We start from the raw sequence: 22,711 nt of genomic DNA on the forward strand, positions 1-22,711 counted from the left end.
ATCAAAATGAAAATCATAAAAGTGTTAAATAATGCTGAAATGGATCTTTAAATCATTTCAATGGTGGGCCAAATCGGGGTGAGCCAACTTTCCACCAATGAGAGCAGAGCATTTTACGAAATGCCGCGCTGTGATTGGCTGAAATTCGGCACACCCCGATCTGGCTCACCACTAAAATGATTTAAAGATCCAGCTCTTGTTTAATACATAAATTAAAATTATAAATATATTTTCAGAGAGCTTAACCGCCCCTCTTATTTTCATAGTGGGGGAAAACGAACAAGAAACCCTCCCCCTCCCCCCCCAATTAAGGTTGACAAAATGTTGCCCTCCGCCGTGCTATTATTAGCTCTGGCCGCCAAGTTTTCCGCCGGCCAGTTTCACAGTTTTGCACCGGCTGGCCCACCACCGCCCGCGGCTGCGTCTGGAAATGCAGGTATCTATCTATCTTTCTTTTTATGTCTGTCTGTCTGTTATATGATTAATTGTTTATCTATCTGTCTGTCTGTCTATCTGTCTATCTATCTGTCTATCTATCTATCTGTGTATCTATCTGTCTGTCTGTATGTATGTATATCTATCTGTCTTTCGGTCTGCCTGTCTGTCTATCTGTCTGTCCGTATGTCTATCTGTCTGTATGTCTGTCTGTCTGTTTATCTGTCTGTCCGTATGGCTGTCTGTCTTTCTGTCTTTCTATCTGTCTGTCTCTCTGTCTGTTATATGTATAACTGTCTATCTATATGTCTGTCTGTCTGTCTGTCTATCTATCTATCTATCCTATCTATTTATCTATCTATCTATCTATCTATCTATCTATCTATCTATCTATCTATTTCTAGGATGTGCCCTGATCATACCTGGGCCGGGCAAGTCGGCGCTGTTCGACCACACCAACTCGCTGTTCGGCGGCCGTCCCAACAATTATGACGGCCAGAACACCTGCATCACGTTTGATGTAAGTATTTTGGATACTTTTTGGGTACTTTAGGGAAATTTGTGTACTGGTTCTTTTTTTTTATAAATATGTTGAAAACTTGTTTGGTTAAAAATGTCAAATTTTTAGATTTTTATCAGGCCTAGCTATTCTAACAATCAATTCTACAAAAAAAATCACACAACCTTGGGAAGTAAGGTGGAAGATTTTCTTATGTAATTGAAGAGGGGTGGGTAAGAAGGGGGAGGAAATGGGAAACGGGTTTGTGGGGAAATTTTCCTTTAGAATTGTTTGTCAGAATCACATTCCCTTTTTTATGGAATAGACAGAAATATAGATGGATAGATTTAGATTTATGGATAGGTATATAGATATATAGATAGATAGGCAGGTAGATATAGATTTATAGATAGGTAGATAGACTATCAGATATATAGATAGATAGATAGATAAACAGACATATACAATTATGTATAGATATAAATTTTTAGACAGGTAGAGAGATAAATAGATATAGATAGACACACAGGCATATAGATAGATACATATATATAGATTGGTAGATAGATAAACAGATATGTATATAGATAGATATATACATTACATATAGATGGATAGACAGACATATATTTAGATTTAGAGATAGATTAATTATGGATAAATAGACATAAGATTGATATATATAGGAAGATAGGTAGATAGATATACAGATATATAGATAGATAGATATACAGACATATAGATAGATATATACATTACATATAGATAGATAGATAGATTTACAGACATATAGATAGATAGATTTACAGACATATAGATAGATAGATAAATAGACATATAGATAGATAGATATACAGACATATAGATAGATAGATTTACAGACATATAGATAGATAGATATACAGACATATAGATAGATAGATATACAGACATATAGATAGATAGATATACAGACATATAGATAGATAGATTTACAGACATATAGATAGATAGATATACAGACATATAGATAGATAGATAAATAGACATACAGATAGATAGATATACAGACATATAGATAGATTAATTACACGACAGCTAAATTAGAAATGACAGTAATGAAATTAATTATGACGTCCTACTGTTATCGAAGCGAGGCTTCACAATACTTTACATTAACTGTACGTCCATTCCGTTTGGTTCGAATCTCGGTTAAAAATAGTTCCTACTCCTACTATATCAGGTGCGCGATCAATCAAAAAACTCAATAATGTTAACAAAGTTGTTAAGCCTACGAATAAGAGAACGTTGTTATAAAACTTTGGGGACTAGTGTAATAAACAGCCTATTGTCCCCTTCCTCCTTGCATAATGGTGTATTACCTTGTATACAAACGACTAATGATAGGCCAATACAAAGACATAAATACCGATGGCAGGACAGTAAACATTTTGATTGACCAATGGTAGGCCAGTATATATTTTAATTAACCAATGGTAGGCCAGTATATATTCTAATTAATCAATGGTAGGCCAATATACATTTTAATTAACCAATGGTAGGCCAGTATACATTTTAATTGACAAATGGCAGGCCAGTATACATTTTAATTAACCAATGGTAGGCCAGTATATAATTTAAATGACCAATGGCAGGCCAATATACATTTTAATTAACCAATGGTAGGCCAGTATTTATTTTAATTAATCAATGGTAGGCCAGTATACATTTTAATTGACCAATGGCAGGCCAGTATACATTTTAATTGACCAATGGTAGGCCAGTATATATTTTAATTAACCAATGGTAGGCCAGTATATATTTTAATTAATCAATGGTTGGCCAGTATACATTTTAATTGACCACTGGTAGGCCAGTATATATTTTAATTAATCAATGGTAGGCCAGTATATATTTTAATTAACCAATGGTAGGCCAGTATATAATTTAAATGACCAATGGTAGGCCAGTATACATTTTAATTGACCAATGGCAGGCCAGTATACATTTTAATTGACGAATGGTAGGCCAGTATACATTTTAATTAATCAATGGCAGGCCGGTATACATTTTAATTGATCAATGGTAGGCCAGTATACATTTTTATTAACCAATGGTAGGCCAGTATATAATTTAAATGACCAATGGCAGGCCAGTATACATTTTAATTGACGAATGGTAGGCCAGTATACATTTTAATTAATCAATGGTAGGCCAGTATACATTTTAATTGACCAATGGTATGCCAGTATACATTTTAATTGACGAATGTTAGGCCAGTATACATTTTAATTGACGAATGGTAGGCCAGTATACATTTTAATTAACCAATGGTAGGCCAGTATACATTTTAATTGACGAATGGTAGGCCAGTATACATTTTAATTGACCAACGGTAGGCCAGTAGGACGTCAGTTTTTATAGACACTTTAAAAAGTTTTTTTAACAATTTGTCATCCTTGTTATTTATTTCGGAAAAAAAATGTTTTATTTCAAAGGTATAATCCTAGACTTTTATTTTTATAAAAATCTGGGATCTAAAGGGATAAGACAATGGCCAATAAATTTACGTACATCCCCAATGATGATAAATAAAATTACCCCTTTTGTATATCATAATTGATGGTTGAATTGGTTGGACACTCAACTTAATGAAACAACCAATCAAAATTCAGTCCCCAAAGTTTTTAAGCAAACGAATAAGAACGCTATTATAAAACTTTGGGGACTAGGGTAATAAACAGCCCATTGTCCCCTCTCTCTCTCTGTAAATTTACATAGGTACCCAAAGTTTTATAACAAGGTTATCTTATTCGTGGGCTTTAAAACTTTGTTAACTTTTATTGATCTACAAATAGGGCTAATTTTGTGTATCATCATTGGGGATGTACATTAATTTATCAGCCATTGTCTTATCCCAAATTTTTAAACAAACTGAGTTTACTTTAAATGACTAAAACCGCTATTTCAAACAATTCGTTTCCGTATGGAGTTAAAATACTTTTTAAAAAGACAGATAGACAGATTAACAAACAGACAGATAGACAGACAGACATGGACAGATAGATATATAATTAGATAGACATATAAACAAACAAACTTACAGACATACAAATAAACATACAGACAGATAGACAGATAAACAAACACACAAACAGACATACAGACAGACAGATAGATGGATAGATATATAGATAGATAGATAGATAGATAAACAGACATACAGACAGATAGACAGACAAACAGACAGACAGATAGATAGACAGACAAACAGACAGACAGATAGATAGACAGACAAACAGACAGACAGATAGATAGACAGACAGATAGACAGACAGATAGACAAATAGACACACAAACATTCACATAGACAGACATATAAACAGACATACAGACAGAAAGAAAGATTAGCAGACATACAGATAGATAGAAAGATAGCTAAACATACAGACAGATAGACAAACATACAGACAGATACAGACAAAGAGACATATAGATAGATAGATAAACAGACATACAGACAGATAGACAAACATACAGATAAACATATAGACAAACATACAGACAGATAGATAGATAGACAGATAAACAAACATAGAGAAAGACAGCTAAACAATAAGACATCTAGAAAGATAGACAGACAAACAAACTTACAGGCATATATTCATTTTGATATCCGCGTAAAGCTGTCTATAATACGATGCGATAAATAACTATTATAACTTTTTTTCTTTTTTTTTAGGCTGTAAATGCCGCCTTTTTATCCGCCCGAGATAGAATTGGACTGCCCCCAGTTAAAGGTAAGGCACTTTTTGGATACTTTTTGGCACTATTGGTTACTTTTAGGTTTGATTTTAGTTATTTCTTCTAGTACGGCTTCAAAACCGATTAATATCCGGGGGATAAGAACCGGTTCTCAGTCATACTGAAAAAAAAAAATATGTATTATATAAAAATGTACAATCATATTATTAAAATCAGTTTTGGTAGCCCGTGCCTCCAGCATCTCCAGGCTAACAAAACTGGTTCAAAACTGAAGTGTATACAATTGTCAATGATATTATCATAGATTTTAGAATGACGATTCTTTGAACGATTAGGCAAATTATTATAATCTAAAATCATGCAACTATTTTTTTTTATTTTTTCAAGTTCTGACCTGTGTGTCCAAACTTTTCAACCAACAATTCTATTCTACAGAAGGGATAATTTTGTTTATCATTATCGGGGGGGATGAGTATAAATTTATTGTCCATTGTCTTATCCCTTAAGATTTAGACCCAGGGATCAGAAGGGATAAGACAATGGCAGATAAATTAATGTACATCCCCAATGATGATAAACAAAATTGTTTAGAAAATTCAGCCAATCACAATTTAATAAAAGTACTCAAAGTTTCTACGCCCACGAATAAGATAACGTTGTTATAAAACTTTGGGTACCAAATTCCAACCTTGTTTTTTGTTTAGGAAAGTTTAGCAGCCATGATGTCGGCGGTTTGGGTACCGTTATCGCCGAAACTGCCCGTTATCTGGCTAAACAATACGGTCTTACTAAGGTAAGTCTGCCTTCTGTCCGTCCGTCCGTCCGAAGACGGTTAGCGTAAAAACTCTAACTTTGTCTACAGAAGGGCTAGAAGAATGGTTCTTTCATTGTTAAAATAGTCTAACTGAGCCTAATCAATCTTGGACACTCGTATGTCCGTATGTCTGTCGTCTGTCCGTCCGTCCGTTTAAGTAAATTGGCCTAAGAACTCTAACTATGGCTATAATAATGCTAGAACAATGGTTCTTTCATTTTTAAAATAGTCTAACTGAGCCTAATCAATCTTGGACACTCGTATGTCCGTACGTCTGTTGTCTGTCCGTCCGTCCGTTTAAGTAAATTGGCCTAAAATCTCTAACTATGGCTATAGTAATGCTAGAAGAATGATTCTTTCATTGTTAAAATCGTCTAACTAAGCCTAATCAATCTGGGACATTCGTATGGCCGTACGTCCGTCCGTCCGTTTAACCCTTACAGATCGGGGGGGGGGGGGTCATATTGACCCCCCCCTCTAGTTTTTTCAATGTCATTTTTTTTGTAGGTGAGATAGAGAGTTGTGACTTCATGACTTTTTAAGTTTAGTAATTATACGTCGGCATGAGTTGATTTTATTAGGATATCTGGTCTGTGTCGGTCGTGGTGTCCGGTCAAAGTCGGTTGGGTAGCACAAAATTTTTTTAAAAATTCTAAATAAATCTTAATTTCTACATTATGACTTTTGTGTATAAGGTAGAAACCTAAATTTTTTTTGGTGAATACTGACCTTATGAGAAAAGTGGTGTTATGACCGTTTGACCGCACCCTGACCGACTTTATGACCGATTTTTGTCCGGCTTTTACTACAGACATATATCATGAATATCGTGGCTTCTATTACAGCTAGAGACCTATAATTTTTTTTGGTAAATCCTTGAGCAACAATAAACAGATAAAAATATTAATTGGTGCCGCCAACCGCCGTTATACCGCCGTAACCGCCGAAAATGGCGGTTTCCGTTATTTGCCGTTTTTCGGCGATGATCAGAAAAAGTAATTTTTTTGTTATGAAAAATAAAAGTTCGTCCTAAAATTTTGTCATCCTAGCTGCAAAATTGGCCGCTCTACAGCTGTTTTAAAATTTAGCGGCTGGCCGCTAAAAAGCGGCTAAGGAGCGGCCTGACTGCTATGACTAGAAAAAGTAATTTTCTCTAAAAATACACATGAACCACCAGAAAAAAAATTTACGTCTTTATCTGTAACAGAAGCTGAGATAGAGGGGGGGGGTCAATATGACCCCCCCCCCGATCTATTAAGGTGGGAATTGGGGCCCGATCTGTAAGGGTTAAGTAAATAGGCCTAAAATCTCTAACTTTGGCTATAATAATGCTAGAACAATGATTCTTTCATTGTTAAAATCGTCTAACTAAACCTAATCAATCTAGGAAACTACGGTGTCTTATTCTGTCATTTGTCCGTACGTCCGTCCGTTTAAGTAAATTGGCCTAAAATCTCTAACTTTGGCTACAGAAGGGCTAGAAGAATGATTCTTTCATTGTTAAAATCGTCTAACTGAGACTAATCAATCTTGGACACTCGTATGTCCGTACGTCTGTTGTCTGTCCATCCGTCCGTTTAAGTAAATTAGCCTAAAACCTCTAACTTTAGCTATAGTAGTGCTAGAAGAATGATTCTTTCATTGTTAAATAGTCTAACTGAACCTAATCAATCTTGGACACTCGTATGTCCGTACATCTGTTGTCTGTCCGTCCGTCCGTTTAAGACGGTTAGCCTAAAAACTCAAACTTTGGATTTACTAGGGACAGAAGAATGATTCTTTCATTTTTAAAATCGTCTTATTAAGCCTAATCAATCTAGAACACTATGGCGTTCGTATTCTGTAATTTGCACGTCCGTCCGTCCGTTTAAGTAAGTTAGCCTAAAAACTCTAATTTTGGTTACATTAATGCTAGAAGAATGATTCTTATATATTTAAAATAGTCTAACTGAGACTAATCAATCTTGGACACTCGTATGTCCGTACGTCTGTTGTCTGTCCGTCCGTCCGTTTAAGTAAGTTAGCCTAAAATCTCTAACTTTGGCTATAGTAATGCTAGAAGAATGATTCTTTCATTGTTAAAATCGTCTAACTATGCATAATCGATCTAGGATACTTCGGCGTCCGTATTCTGTCATTTGCACGTCCGTCCGTCCGTTTAAGTATGTTAGCCTAAAATCTCTAATTTTGGCTATAGTAGTGCTAGAAGAATGATTCTGCCATTGTTAAAATCGTCTAACTATGCATAATCAATCCAGGATACTTCGGCGTCCGTATTCTGTCATTTGCACGTCCGTCCGTCTGTTTAAGTAAGTTAGCCTAAAACCTCTAACTTTGGCTAAAATAATGATTCTTTCATTGTTAAAATCGTCTTACTGAGCCTAATCAATCTAAGATACTTCGGTGTTCGTATTCTGTCATTTGTATGTTCATCCGTCCGTCCAAAGACGGTTAGCCTAAACACTCTAACTTTGGCTATAGTAATGCTAGAAGAATGATTCTTTCATTGTTAAAATCGTCTAACTATGCATAATCGATCTAGGATACTTCAGCGTCCGTATTCTGTCATTTGCACGTCCGTCCGTCCGTTTAAGTAAATAGGCCTAAAATCTCTAACTTTGGCTATAATAATGCTAGAACAATGATTCTTTCATTGTTAAAATCGTCTAACTAAGCCTAATCAATCTAGGAAACTACGGTGTCCGTAGGTCTGTCGTCTCTCCGTCCGTCCGTTTAAGACGGTTAGCCTAAAAACTCAAACTTTGGATTTACTAGGGACAGAAGAATGATTCTTTCATTTTTAAAATCGTCTTATTAAGCCTAATCAATCTAGAACACTATGGCGTTCGTATTCTGTCATTTGCACGTCCTTCCGTCCGTTTAAGTATGTTAGCCTATAAACTCTAATTTTGGCTACATTAATGCTAGAAGAATGATTCTTTCATTATTGAAATCGTCTAACTATGCATAATCGATCTAGGATACTTCGGCGTCCGTATTCTGTCATTTGCACGTCCGTCCGTCCGTCCGTCCGAAGACGGTTAGCGTAAAAACTCTAACTTTGTCTACAGAAGGGCTAGAAGAATGGTTCTTTCATTGTTAAAATAGTCTAACTGAGCCTAATCAATCTTGGACACTCGTATGTCCGTATGTCTGTCGTCTGTCCGTCCGTCCGTTTAAGTAAATTGGCCTAAGAACTCTAACTATGGCTATAATAATGCTAGAACAATGGTTCTTTCATTTTTAAAATAGTCTAACTGAGCCTAATCAATCTTGGACACTCGTATGTCCGTACGTCTGTTGTCTGTCCGTCCGTCCGTTTAAGTAAATTGGCCTAAAATCTCTAACTTTGGCTATAGTAATGCTAGAACAATGGTTCTTTCATTGTTAAAATAGTCTTACTGAGCCTAATCAATCTTGGACACTCATATGTCCGTACGTCTGTTGTCCGTCCGTCCGAAGACGGTTAGCATAAAAACTCTAACTTTAGCTATAGTAATGCTAGAAGAATGATTCTTTCATTGTTAAAATCGTCTAACTAAACCTAATCAACCTAGGACACTATAGTGTCCGCATTCTGCATCCTGTCCAACCATCCATCCGTCTGTCCGTCCGCCCATCCGTCTGTCTGTCTGTCTGTCTGTCTTTCTGTCTGTCTGTCTGTCTGTCTGTCTGTCTGTCTGTCTGTCTGTCTGTCTGTCTGTCTGTCTTTCTGTCTGTCTGTCCGTCCATCCGTCTGTCTGTCTGTCTGTCTGTCTTTCTCTCTGTCTGTCTGTCTGTCTGTCTGCCTGTCTGTATGTCTGTCTGTCTGTCTGTCTGTCTGTCTGTCTGTCTGTCTGTCTGTCTGTCTGTCTGTCTGTCTGTCTGCCTGTCTGTCTGTCTGTCTGTCTGTCTGTCTGTCTGTCTGTCTGTCTGTCTGTCTGTCTGTCTGTCTGTCTGTCTGTCTGTCTGTCTGTCTGTCTGTCTGTCTGTCTGTCTGTCTGTCTGTCTGTCTGTCTGTCTGTCTGTCTGTCTGTCTGTCTTTCTGTATGTCTGTCTGTCTGTTGAAACTTTTATGATAGAATAATCCTCTTAAATTGAAACCTTTATGATAGAATAATCCTCTTAAATTGAAACCTTTATGATAGAATCAACTGCTTAGTGTAAAACCGTTGTGATGGAATCATCCTATCAGTGATAGTGTTAGAGAATCGTCCTATAAATATAAAACTTGTATGATAGAATCATCCGTTGAATATGAAACTTATATGATAGAATAATCCTATCAATGTGAAACCTTATTGATAGAATCATCCCATTAATATGAAACCTTTTTGATAGAATCATCCTATTAATATAAAACCTTTATGATAGAATCATCTATTAAAGTTTAATCCTTTTTGATTCAATTATCCTATAAATGTAAAACCTGTATGATAGAATAATCCTATCAATTTTGAAATTTATATGATAGAAAACTATTCTTTTTGTAGGATGCTGTGGCCAATGGCCTGCCCCTGATTGATACAACCAAAACCCTTGTGGAGGGTTACTGTCCCCCCTTCCTCATGACCCCAAAGTGTGAAGTTCAGAGATACAGGTAAAGCTTCATAACTTTGGGGGACTATATCTTTGGGGACCTATAACTTTAGGGACCTAAAACTTTGGGGACCTAAATACTTTGGGGACCTAAAACTTCGGGGACCTAAAAAACTTTGGGGACCTAAAAACTTTGGGGACCTAAAACTTTGGAGATCTAATAACTTTGGGGACCTAAAAACTTTGGGGACCTAAAACTTTGTGGACCTACATACTTTGGGGACCTAAAACTTTGGAGACTTAAAAACTTTGGGGACCCCAAAGTGTGAAGTCCAAAGATACAGGTATAGCTTAAAAACTTTGAGGACTTAAATATAAAATAGACAGATAGACAAACAAACAGACAGACAAATAGACAGATAGACAGATAAACAAACATACAGACAGATAGACAGACAAACAGACAGACAGATAGACATACAGATAGATAGACAAACAAACATACAGACAGACAGATAGACATACAAATAGACAGATAAATAGACAGACAAACATACAGACAGACAGATAGACATACAGATAGATAGATAAACAAACATACAGAGATAGATAAACAGACAAAAAAACAAACAGACAGACAGACAGACATACAAATAGACAGACAAATAGACAGACAAACAAACATACAGACAGATAGATAGACATATAGGTAGATAGATAAACAAACATACAGATAGATAGACAGATATAAAGGTAACAAACATACTGATAGATAGATAGACAAATAGAGAGACATATAGACAGATAGACAGACAAACAAATATACAGACAGACAGATAGACATACAGATAGATAGATAAACAGACATACAGAGATAGATAAACAGACAAAAAAAAAAAAACAGACAGACAGATAGACATACAAATAGACAGACAGACAGACAGGCAGATAGATAGATACATGACCCCAAAGTGGGAAGTGCAAAGATACAGGTAAAGCTTAAAAACTTTGGGGACTTATATATGTAAAATCTTGATTTCTCAAAGAGATAGGGGACAATTGGCTGTTTATTATTACACTAGTCCCCAAAGTTTTATAACCAAGTTGTCTTATTTGTTGGCTTAAAAACTTTGGGGACCTACATATATAAAATCTTGATTTCTATGAGAGAGAGAGGGGACAATTGGCTGTTTATTATTACACTAGTCCCCAAAGTTTTATAATAATGTTTCTTATTTGTTGATTTAACAACTTTGGGGACTTTTATGGAATTTTGTTTAGTGTTTCAACCGCTTATTGTAACTTACAGAAGGGTTAATTATGTGTATCATCATTGGGGATGTACATCAATTTGTCTGTTCACGTGTGCTAATGGTCTTTGACCTAAAAGCTTTGCATGGGACCTAAAAAGTAATCTGTTTAGGTAGGGTTTAGGTAGGGGGATGGGACACTGGCCAGTAAATTATACCCAAACTTTTACAAACATTGTTTAGGTCTGTTGAGGGTCTGTGTAACAATTTGGAGCATCCCGAATGGGGAGCAGCTATGAATGCACACAACAGGTAAAAAACTTAAAAGACGCCTACCTTAAAAATCGTCTTTCTCAGAAAACGCCCATCTCAAAAAACGCATATTTATGAAACATCCACCTTCAATAACGCTTTCCTTAACAATGCCCATCTCAAAAAACGCCTGTCTCATAAAAGTCTACCTTAAGAACGCACCCAGAGTGGGGAGCAGCTATGAATGCTCATAATAGGTAAAAAAAACTTTAAAAAACGCCAATCTTTAAAAACACCCTCTCGAAAAACGCCCATCTCAAAAAACGCATATCTCATGAAACGTCTACCTCAAAAATGCCTCTTAAAAAATGCCTACCTCAAAAAATGCCCATCTCAGAAAATGCTCTACTCAAAAAAACTAATAAACTCCAATGTTTTTAAAGAAACAGGATGTTTGTGAGTCTAATTTCAAGGATCTTACTTGCTGCTAAACTGATATGGTTCTTCTTTACAATGTAGCTTCTCATCGGTCCTGGAAAGCTTTATAACTACTTTGGGGAAGGGTACCAGGCCACCACCCTTCCAAGAGATAAAAAAACTTTCACTCCAATCCAACCATTTGAAAATCTATAAATATGGTTTTCTGCTCTTTTGAAGCATCATGCTATATTAATATTCCCAATGCTATTGATTGATTTGCAAAGACCTAATTGGAAGTCAGGACAGTTTCTTAAGGGTGGGGATATACAGTTATTTAACCCCTTCCCCCCTCTAATGTTTTACTTTAATTTAAAATGCAATCCTTATACTAAAGTAACAGGATGTTTGTCTGTGTGTCTGTCTGTCTGTCTGTGTGTACCGAAGGATCTTGCTAACCGCTGAACCGATCGGGTTTTCCTTAATAGGGTAGATTCTCATATGTCCTGGGAAGGTTTTTAACTATTTTGGGGGAGGGTACTACCACCCTCCCAAAAGAAATGACAAAAAAATTGAAAATTTTCCTTAATTCTGGGAGACTTCAACGTCAAATAAGGTGATATCGTACATAAAAAATTAACTTTAACAAACAAAAACATTTAAAGTGCCAATAGAGGCCTCTAGGGGCGTAGCCGCTAGTATTTTAAAAAGCAAATCTTTTCTATAATTAGGGTCAGTCCGTACGTCCGTCAGTCTGTCCGTCCATCCGTATATATCCGTCTGTCTGTAACACATAGCTTTTTTGTTAATTTATGCATGTTAGAATTATCCCATCTATTTCAAACTTTGCATGTCTATTCCTGTAGTAGTTTTTCAACAAATTTACTTACAATTTTGATTCGACATTTAAACATTTATGTTCTGATTTTTAAGGTCTGATCAACACTCTTCAATGTTTGTCCAACTGTTTCAGAGCTTTGCTTTTATGGATGTTGTCATCTTTGATTTTTTTCTTCAGATTTTTGCCTCCTGATTATGGAGATGGTATCTCTGAACCTAGAAAGTCTGTCACAGGTAATTTATTGATTAATTGATTGGTTTGTTTGTTGATTTGTCGGTTGATTGATTGATTTGTTGATTGATTAATAGATTTGTTGCTTGATTTGTTGAATGTTTGATAGATTTCTTGATTGATTGATTAAATTGTAGTTGATTGATTGATTTGTTGAATGATTGATATATTTGTTGTTTGGTTTGTTGATTGTTTGACTGAATTGTTAAATTTGTATTAACTGTAAATTTATTGATTTGTTAATTAATTGATTTGTGGATTTATGATTGATTGGTTGGTTGATTTTTTGATTGATTTTTTGCTTGATTGATTGGTTGATTGATTAATTGAAGTTTTGATAGATTTGTTGAAAAATTGATTTCTAGCATTTTTGTACCTGAAGGGAAAAATTAGCATAAAAAACATTCACATGACTTAAATCTGATAGTAAATAGCCTACTACCATACAAGGCCATATGTTAAGAGTTTCTGCAGATATTAAAATGAAAAAATTATAAGATTAAAGTAAGCTTTGTTAGCCCTAAGGGCCGAAGGCCTAGGCTAACAAAACTGGTATTAATTTCATGATTTTTGTTTTGATATCCTTGAAATATTGTCTGTAATACAATGCTATGTATGAATTTTCAGTATGGCTTGGAATCCGTTCTTATCAAGCGTATATTAATCAATTTTGCAGCAATACTGCAAACTTATTTACTACTTTATATAATAGGATAGAATATAGAAAGACTGGATTCATAACTTTAATCCAAAGATGTTAGGACAGAATAAAAACCTTTCTCGTATTCATTTGAAACTGGTGGTTTAGAACTGTGTCAGAAAACTATGTCTAGCATTGTATTATATCCAGTTTTCTACGAATACAAAAATGTACAATCATAAGATTAAAACCAATTTTTTCAGCCCGTGCTTTCGGAATCTCGGCGCTAAAAAAACTGGTTTTAATCTTGTAATGCACATTTTATATCTGGGAGCTGTTTAGAATATGATGCGAGAAATAACTATTATATTTTAAAATCTTACATTGTATATATTTTTAGGTTACCCCCTTCCCTCCCCCCGTTCCGTGTCTTCTCATCTCCACAAGGTAAAATAACGCGGCATTTTCAGGTTTATTGCGCTTCAACATTTCTTTCGCGCATTAATTTTCTTGAAATACAAGGATGACAACATCCATAAAAGCAAAGCTTTAAAATGATAAGGAAGGAAAAATGAACAATAAATCTTGTAGAGTGTTAGAATTTTATAAGCAGAATATAAATCATCCTATTAATTTAAAACCTGTGAAATAAAATCATCCTATTAATAAAAAAATTGTATGAGAGAGTCATCCTATTAAAGGACGCCTGCAAGAAATAATACGCTTTAACTGCTGAAAGACTGCCACAAGAAGACCCAATACCCAAAATTTAAAGCCTTCAGCTTCAATAACAAAAAAGTTCTAGGCATTTCAAAATAGCATTTTATGTACAATGGAATATTTGAAAGATTTTCAATGCTCATAAAAGAAAAAACAATATTAAATTACGTCGCGTAGACACAAAATTATAACCTTATCTTTGTCAGAAACTTAGATTGCCTGTAACTGATTACATTTTTACAATAAAAACACCACATTTATTAGTCAAAATCTATGAAAAAAAATCGATTTAAATTGCATTTTTAAACGAAAATCATAGCGGAAACAAAGGGGTAAACTCATACAAGCTTAGCTGTGATTGGTTGTTAAGCTGATTCAGCCTTCTGATTGGCTACAGTACATTCGGTACAACGCAAGTAAAACCTAATTTTTTTTAATGATTTTGACTATAAAAATGGGTATTTTTATTGTAAAAATATAATTAGTTACTGGAAACCTAAATTTATGACAAAAATAAGCTTATAATTTTGTTTCTAGGCCACGTAGTTTAATTTTAAAGTTTTCAACATGAGCATTGCAATTCTTTCAAAATTTTCATTGTACATAAAATGTCATTTTAAAATGCCTAGAACTTTTTTGTTATAGAAGCTAAAGGCTTCAAATTTTGGGTATTTGGTCTACTTGTGGCAGTCTTTCAGCAGTTAAAGCGTAGTATTTCTTGCAGGCTTCCTTTAAATTATAACCCCTATGGTAAAATCATTCTATTAATATTAAATTTGTATGATAGAATTGTCCTATTAATGTAAAACTTTTGTGATAGAATCGTCCTATCTATGTAAAATCGTTGTGTTAGAATTGTCCTATCAAATTGATTTTTTTATGCTAGAATCATCCCAATCAATTAAAATCTTTATGATAGAATAATCTTATTAATGTGAAACCTGTGTGTTTAGGATGAAGGATTCCATGACCATGCTGTCACTATCCTGCTGGTTGCATGGGGACAGTTTATTGATCATGACATCACTCTGACCGCTGAAACCAAGGTAAAACCAGTGGGCCCAATATGCTACCTTAGGGCACCCCATTCAAAAACACCAATATGCTACCTTGAAGCACTCCATTATAAAAATATCAGAAGACCTAATATGCTTCCTTGAAGCACTCCATTCTAGAAATATCAGAAGACCTAATATGCTACCTTGAAGCACTCCATTATAAAGTATCATAGGACCTAATATGCTACCTTGAAGCACTCCATTATAAAAATATCAGAGGACCTAATATGCTACCTTGGGGCACTCCACTGAATTTTTAATGGTTTGTTTTCTAATTAAAGTGTTCAGACTATCAACCAGTAATTTTTAACTACAGAAGGGGTAATTTTATGTATAATCATTGGAAGATGTACATCAATTATTTGGCTATTGTCTTATCCCTTTAGATCATGTCATCATGTGACAAAATTTCTAACTAAAATTTATTTTAAGGATCCTAAGACAAAGAAGCAGCCCAAGTGTTGTGATGGGGGCTTTGAGGCGAACCATCCCAACTGTCTGCCCATCGACATCCCAGCTACTGATCATTTCTACGCCCAACATAAGAGGAAGTGCATGAACTTTGTGAGGTCACAGGTAGGGTATAAAACTTTGGGTACCAGTTTAAAACTTTGAGTACCAGTATAAAACTTTGGGTACCAATATAAAACGTTAGGTACCAGTATAAAACTTTGGGTACCAGTATAAAACTTTGGGTACCAGTATAAAGCTTTAGGTACCAGTATAAAGCTTTAGGTACCAGTATAAAGCTTTGGGTACCAGTATAAAGCTTTAGGTACCAGTATAAAACTTTGGGTACCAGTATAAAACTTTGGGTACCAGTATAAAGCTTTGGGTACCAGTATAAAACTTTGGGTACCAGTATAAAACTTTGGGTACCAGTGTAAAACTTTGGGTACCAGTATAAAACTTTGGGTACCAGTATAAAACTTTGGGTACCAGTATAAAACTTTGGGTACCAGTATAACATCTATTGTCCATCTATTGTGCATTTATTGTCCATCTATTGTGCATTTATTGTCCATCTATTGTCCATCTATTGTCCATCTATTGTCCATCTATTGTCCATCTATTGTCCATCTATTGTCCATCTATTGTCCATCTATTGTCCATCTATTGTCCATCTATTGTCCATCTATTGTGCATTTATTGTCCATCTATTGTGCATTTATTGACCGTCTATTGTCCATCTATTGTTCAATCTATTGTTCAAAAATGTCCTCTATTGTTTCGATTTTCCTTCTATTATACATCTATTGATTTACCTATCTATCTATCTATCTATCTATCTATCTATCTATCTATCTATCTATCTATCTATCTATCTATCTATCTATCTATCTATCTATCTATCTATCTATCTATCTATCTATCTATCTATCTATCTATCTATCTATCTATCAATCTATCTATCAATCTATCTATCTATCTATCTATCTATCAATCTAGGCTGGCCTGAGGTTCAACTGCAGAATTGGCCCCAGAGAACAGTTCAATGAGATCTCCTCTTTCCTGGATGCCGGCACCGTGTACTCAAACAGGCCGGAGAGACTGGAATCACTCAGGTACAATCCGATTAATATCCGCTGGATTAGAACCAGTTCTCAGTACCATATTATCCGCATAATATCCGCGGAAAGCTGACTATAATACTAAGCAATATATGCTGACACAGTTTACTCAAACAGGCCGGAGAGGCTGGAATCACTCTGGAATGTAACCGATTAATATCCGCTGGATTAGAACCGGTTCTCAGTATAATACTATCCGCATAATATCCGCGGAAAGCTGTCTATAACTTTATTTACTGCTGGTAAATTATCTTGTTGCCAGTTACCAGGAACCTAGGCTTTTGGGGAAATATTTGTGTGCTGCTGGTTCCAGGAACCTTGTAATGATCCTTGGAACCAGGAACCTTGTAATGATCCTTGGAACCAGGAACCTTGCAATGATCCTTGAACCAGGAACCTTGTAATGATCCTTGGAACCAGGAACCTTGTAATAATCCTTGGAACCAGGAACCTTGTAATGATCCTTGGAACCAGGAACCTTGCAATGATCCTTGGAACCAGGAACCTTGTAATGATCCTTGGAACCAGGAACCTTGTAATGATCCTTGGAACCATGAACCTTGTAATAATCCTTGGAACCATGAACCTTGTAATGATCCTTGGAACCAGGAACCTTGGAACCAGGAACCTTGTAATAATCCTTGGAACCAGGAACCTTGTAATGATCCTTGGAACCAGGAACCTTGTAATAATCCTTGGAACCATGAACCTTGTAATGATCCTTGGAACCAGGAACCTTGGAACCAGGAACCTTGTAATAATCCTTGGAACCAGGAACCTTGTAATGATCCTTGGAACCATGAACCTTGTAATGATCCTTGGATCCAGGAACCTTGTAATGATCCTTGGAACCAGGAACCTTGCAATGATCCTTGGAACCAGGAACCTTGTAATGATCCTTGGAACCAGGAACCTTGTAATGATCCTTGGAACCAGGAACCTTGTAATGATCCTTGGAACCAGGAACCTTGTAATGATCCTTGGAACCAGGAACCTTGTAATGATCCTTGGAACCAGGAACCTTGTAATGATCCTTGGAACCAGGAACCTTGGAATGATCCTTGGAACCAGGAACCTTGTAATGATCCTTGGAACCAGGAACCTTGCAATGATCCTTGGAACCAGGAACCTTGTAATGATCCTTGGAACCAGGAACCTTGTAATGATCCTTGGAACCAGGAACCTTGTAATGATCCTTGGAACCAGGAACCTTGTAATGATCCTTGGAACCAGGAAACAATTTGTTACCAGCAATATTTCACCATGAACTTGAATCATCCTATTATTAAAATGAAACATGTTTGATAGAATTTTCCTATAAATACGAAACCTTCTATTAATAGAAAACTTTTATGATAGAACCATCCTATTGATGTAAAACTTGTATGACAGAGTCGTCCTATTAATATGAAACCTGTATGATGGAACTATCCTATTAATGTAAAACCTGTATAAAAAAATTATCCTATTTATATAAAACTTATATGGAACAAGTTTAATAGAATCTTCCTATAATTTCAAACCTTATATATAAAATCATCCTATTAATATGAAACCTTGATATTAGAATCGTCTTATTAATGTAAAACCTGTTGTTTAGACTGTACAAGAAGGGACTGTTGAAAACCCTGCCCGCTTTTGCTGAGCTCAACATGAGAGACCTGCTCCCACTGAACCTGGAGGAACCAGATGAGGGCTGTATCAGGTAAAACTTTGGGTACTCTCATTACTTTGGGTACTGTGTATGTGTGTATGTGTGTATGTATGTGTGTGTGTGTGTGTGTATGTGTATGAGAGACCTGCTACCATTGAACCTGGAGGAGCCAGATGAGGGCTGTATCAGGTAAAACTTTGGGTACTTATTACTTTGGGTACTGTGTATGTGTTTGTGGGTGTGGGTGTGTATGTGTATGTGTGTGTGTGTGTGTATGTGTATGAGAGACCTGCTGCCACTGAACCTAGAGGAACCTGATGAGGGCTGTATCAGGTAAAACTTTGGGTACTTATTACTTTGGGTACTGTGTATGTGTGTATGTGGGTGTGTGTGTATGTGTGTGTTTCTGTGTACTAATGACTAAACATGAGAGACCTGCTGCCACTGAACCTGGAGGAACCTGATGAGGGCTGTATTAGGTAAAACTTTGGGTACTCATATTACTTTGGGTACTGTGTATGTGTGTATGTGTGTATGTATGTGTGTGTGTGTGTGTGTATGTGTATGAGAGACCTGCTACCATTGAACCTGGAGGAGCCAGATGAGGGCTGTATCAGGTAAAACTTTGGGTACTCATATTACTTTGGGTACTGTGTATGTGTGTGTGTGGGTGTGTGTGTATGTATGTGTGTATATGTGTGTGTATGTGTATGAGAGACCTGCTACCACTGAACCTGGAGGAGCCAGATGAAGGCTGTATCAGGTAGAACTTTGGGTACTCATATTACTTTGGGTACTGTGTATGTGTGTGTGTGTGTGTATGTATGTGTGTATATGTGTGTGTATGTGTATGAGAGACCTGCTGCCACTGAACCTGGAGGAGCCAGATGAAGGCTGTATCAGGTAAAAGTTTGGGTACTCATATTACTTTGGGTACTGTGTATGTGTGTATGTGTGTGTGTGTGTATGTATGTGTGTGTGTGGGTGTATGCATGAGAGACCTGCTACCACTGAACCTGGAGGAGCCAGATGAGGGCTGTATCAGGTAGAACTTTGGGTACTCATATTACTTTGGGTACTGTGTATGTGTGTGTGTGTATGTGTGTGTGTGTGTGTGTGTGTATGCGTATGAGAGACCTGCTCCCACTGAACCTGGAGGAACCAGATGAGGGCTGTATCAGGTAAAACTTTGGGTACTCATATTACTTTGGGTACTGTGTGTGTGTGTGTGTTTGTATGTGTGTGTGTGTGTATGTGTGTGTGTATGTAGGTGTGTGTGTATGTGGATGTGTGTGCCTGTGTGTGTATGTGTGTGTATGTGTGTGTATGTGTGTGTGTATGTGTGTGTGTGTGTATGTGTGTGTGTGTGTGTGTGTATGTTTGTGTGTATGTGTGTTTCTGTGTAGTTATGACTCAACATGAGAGACCTGCTACCACTGAACCTGGAGGAGCCAGATGAGGGCTGTATCAGGTAAAAGTTTGGGTACTCATATTACTTTGGGTACTGTGTATGTGTGTGTGTGTGTATGTATGTGTGTGTGTGTGTATGAAAGACCTGCTACCACTGAACCTGAAGGAGCCAGATGAGGGCTGTATCAGGTAAAACTTTGGGTACTTATATTACTTTGGGTACTGTGTGTGTGTGTGTGTATGTGTGTGTGTATGTGTATGTATGTGTGTGTGGGTGTGTATGTGTGTATGAGTGTTGTATCAGGTAAAATTCATCTGGACAAAAAACGGTTTGATTTACAAAAAAAGCTACTACACATGAAATTTAGCCAATTGAATTTTCAGAAAAAAAGTATTTCAAAGTCATCTTGATTTGACAACTCCTTTCCCCTCCTAAATGACCATTAAAACCTTGGGAACTTCAAAAATTCCGCCTTCGGCAGCGAATACAGACAAACAAACAAACTCATCTATCATTTTTTTTGTCTATTATCCATCTATTTATGTCCATTGTCCATCTTTTGTCCATCTATTGTCAAAAAATGTCTATCTATTGTTTAGATATTGTCTTATTGCCTTAACGACTAACAAACATACAGACAGACAGACAAACAAACATACAGACAGACATACAGACAAACAAACATTCATACAAACATACATATAGACAGACAGACAAACAAATATAAAGACAGACATACAAATATACAGAAGACAAACAAACAAAAATACTGACTTACAGACAGACAAACATACAGACAGACAAACATACTGAGTGACAAGGAAAAATACGGACAGACAGACAAATATAAAGACAGATAAACAAACATACAGACAGACTAACATTAAAATATACAGACAAACATACAGACATACAGACAAACAGACATACAGACAGACTAACATACAAACAAACAGATAGACAAACAAACATGCAGACATACAAACAAACAAACAAATAAACATACAGACAAACAGACAGGCAGCAAAGCATATTATACAAACAAATAAACATACAGACAGACAAACAAACAGACATTCAAACATCTAAATGTTTCAGACCCCAAGAGGATGTTTTCTGTTTCTTGGCCGGAGATCCACGAGTGAACGAACAGACTGTCCTTGCTATGATCCACACCCTACTTGTTAGAGAACACAACAGGTATGTAACATTATAATTAGTGGTTGAAATGTTTGAACACTCAAAGTGTAACAATGTCCTTACTATGATTCACACCATAGTTATGTACCATTATGATTAGTGGTAGAGCGTAACAAATTCAGCGGCATTTTGTGCGCTAGTCCCCAGAGTCTTTTAAATAAGGGAAATTAATGAAAGTTGCACTAGTCCCCCAGATACTTTAAATTAAGGGAAATTAATAAAATTTGCACTAGTCCCCCAGAGTCTTTAAAATATGGGAAATTAATAAAAGTTGCACTAGTCCCCCAGAGTCTTTAAAATATGGGAAATTAATAAAAGTTGCACTAGTCCCCCAGAGACTTTAAAATAAGGAAAATTAATAAAAGTTGCACTATTTCCCCAGAGTCTTTAAAATATGGGAGATTAATAAAAGTTGCACTAGTCAGAGTACCCAGAGTCTAAAACACCCTCCTTGTTAGAAAACACATTAGGTAAAGTACTTATTATTTTGGGTACTTAATACTTTTGGTACTAATTACTTTGGGTACTTATTACTTTGGGTACTTATTACTTTGGGTACTTATTAATTTGGGTACCTTTTACTTTGGGTACTTATTACTTTGGGTACTAAATACTTTGGGTACTTATTACTTTGGGTACTAAATTCTTTCGGTACTAAAGAACTTGGGTACTTATTACTTTGGGTACTAAATACTTTGGGTATTAAATACTTTGGGTACTAAATAATTTGGGTACTTAATACTTTGGGTATTAAATACTTTGGGTACTAAATAATTTGGGTACTTATTAATTTGGGTACTTATTACTTTGGGTACTCATTAACCCCTCATTAAAGAGAGAGGGGACAATGGGCTGTTTATTACTCTAGTCCCCAAAGTCTTATAATAACGTTTTCTTATTTGTTGGCGTAACAACCTTGGGGACTTTTATTGAATTTGATTGGTTGGTTCATAAATCTTATATTTCAGAATCGCCTCAGAGCTTGGCAAAATTAATCCCCAATGGAATGATGAAACTTTGTTCCAGGTAGTCTTTTTGTCTATCTATCTATATATCTGTCTGACTATCTATCTATCTGTCTGTCTGCATGTCTCTCTATCTATACAACTACCTATCCATCTATCTATCTTAGCAAAATTAACCCTCAAGGGAATGATAAAATTCTCAGATTATATCTATCTATCTATCTGTATTTCTGTTTATCTGTCTATCTATCTATCTGTCTATCTGACTGTCTGTCTATCTATCTATGCAACTACCTATCCATCTATATATCAAAATTAACCCCCAATGGAATGATGAGACTTTGTTCCAGGTACAAATCTATCTGTCTGTCTGTCTATCTATCTATACAACTACCTATCTACCTATCTATCTGTCAGTTTTTTTGTCTATCTTTCTAGCTATCAGTCTATCTTTATATCTATCTATCTATTTATATCTCTATCAATCTGTC

General features: G+C 35.9%; 1 protein-coding gene across 2 annotated transcripts in view; it reads left to right on the top strand.

Moving 5' to 3' along the window:
* Positions 1 to 240: 240 nt before the first annotated feature.
* The window catches only part of LOC145306773 (immunomodulatory peroxidase-like), a 38,074-nt gene continuing 15,603 nt past the window's right edge, over positions 241 to 22,711 (top strand). For both annotated transcript variants that reach the window (XM_080149069.1, XM_080149070.1), the window contains exons 1-14: positions 241 to 436; positions 840 to 955; positions 4,656 to 4,713; positions 5,383 to 5,471; positions 9,965 to 10,071; positions 11,504 to 11,572; positions 12,948 to 13,003; positions 14,042 to 14,088; positions 15,315 to 15,407; positions 15,852 to 15,995; positions 16,869 to 16,984; positions 18,591 to 18,695; positions 21,154 to 21,255; positions 22,224 to 22,281. In XM_080149069.1, the coding sequence (XP_080005195.1) occupies positions 322 to 436; positions 840 to 955; positions 4,656 to 4,713; positions 5,383 to 5,471; positions 9,965 to 10,071; positions 11,504 to 11,572; positions 12,948 to 13,003; positions 14,042 to 14,088; positions 15,315 to 15,407; positions 15,852 to 15,995; positions 16,869 to 16,984; positions 18,591 to 18,695; positions 21,154 to 21,255; positions 22,224 to 22,281 (1,275 nt within the window). In that variant the 5' untranslated portion in view covers positions 241 to 321. The remainder of the gene's footprint in view (positions 437 to 839; positions 956 to 4,655; positions 4,714 to 5,382; positions 5,472 to 9,964; positions 10,072 to 11,503; positions 11,573 to 12,947; positions 13,004 to 14,041; positions 14,089 to 15,314; positions 15,408 to 15,851; positions 15,996 to 16,868; positions 16,985 to 18,590; positions 18,696 to 21,153; positions 21,256 to 22,223; positions 22,282 to 22,711) is intronic.

The sequence above is a fragment of the Acartia tonsa genome, chromosome 15 (genome assembly GCF_053477335.1).
Source record: "Acartia tonsa isolate MP-2025a chromosome 15, ASM5347733v1, whole genome shotgun sequence".
NCBI classification, from domain to species: Eukaryota; Metazoa; Arthropoda; class Copepoda; order Calanoida; family Acartiidae; genus Acartia; species Acartia tonsa.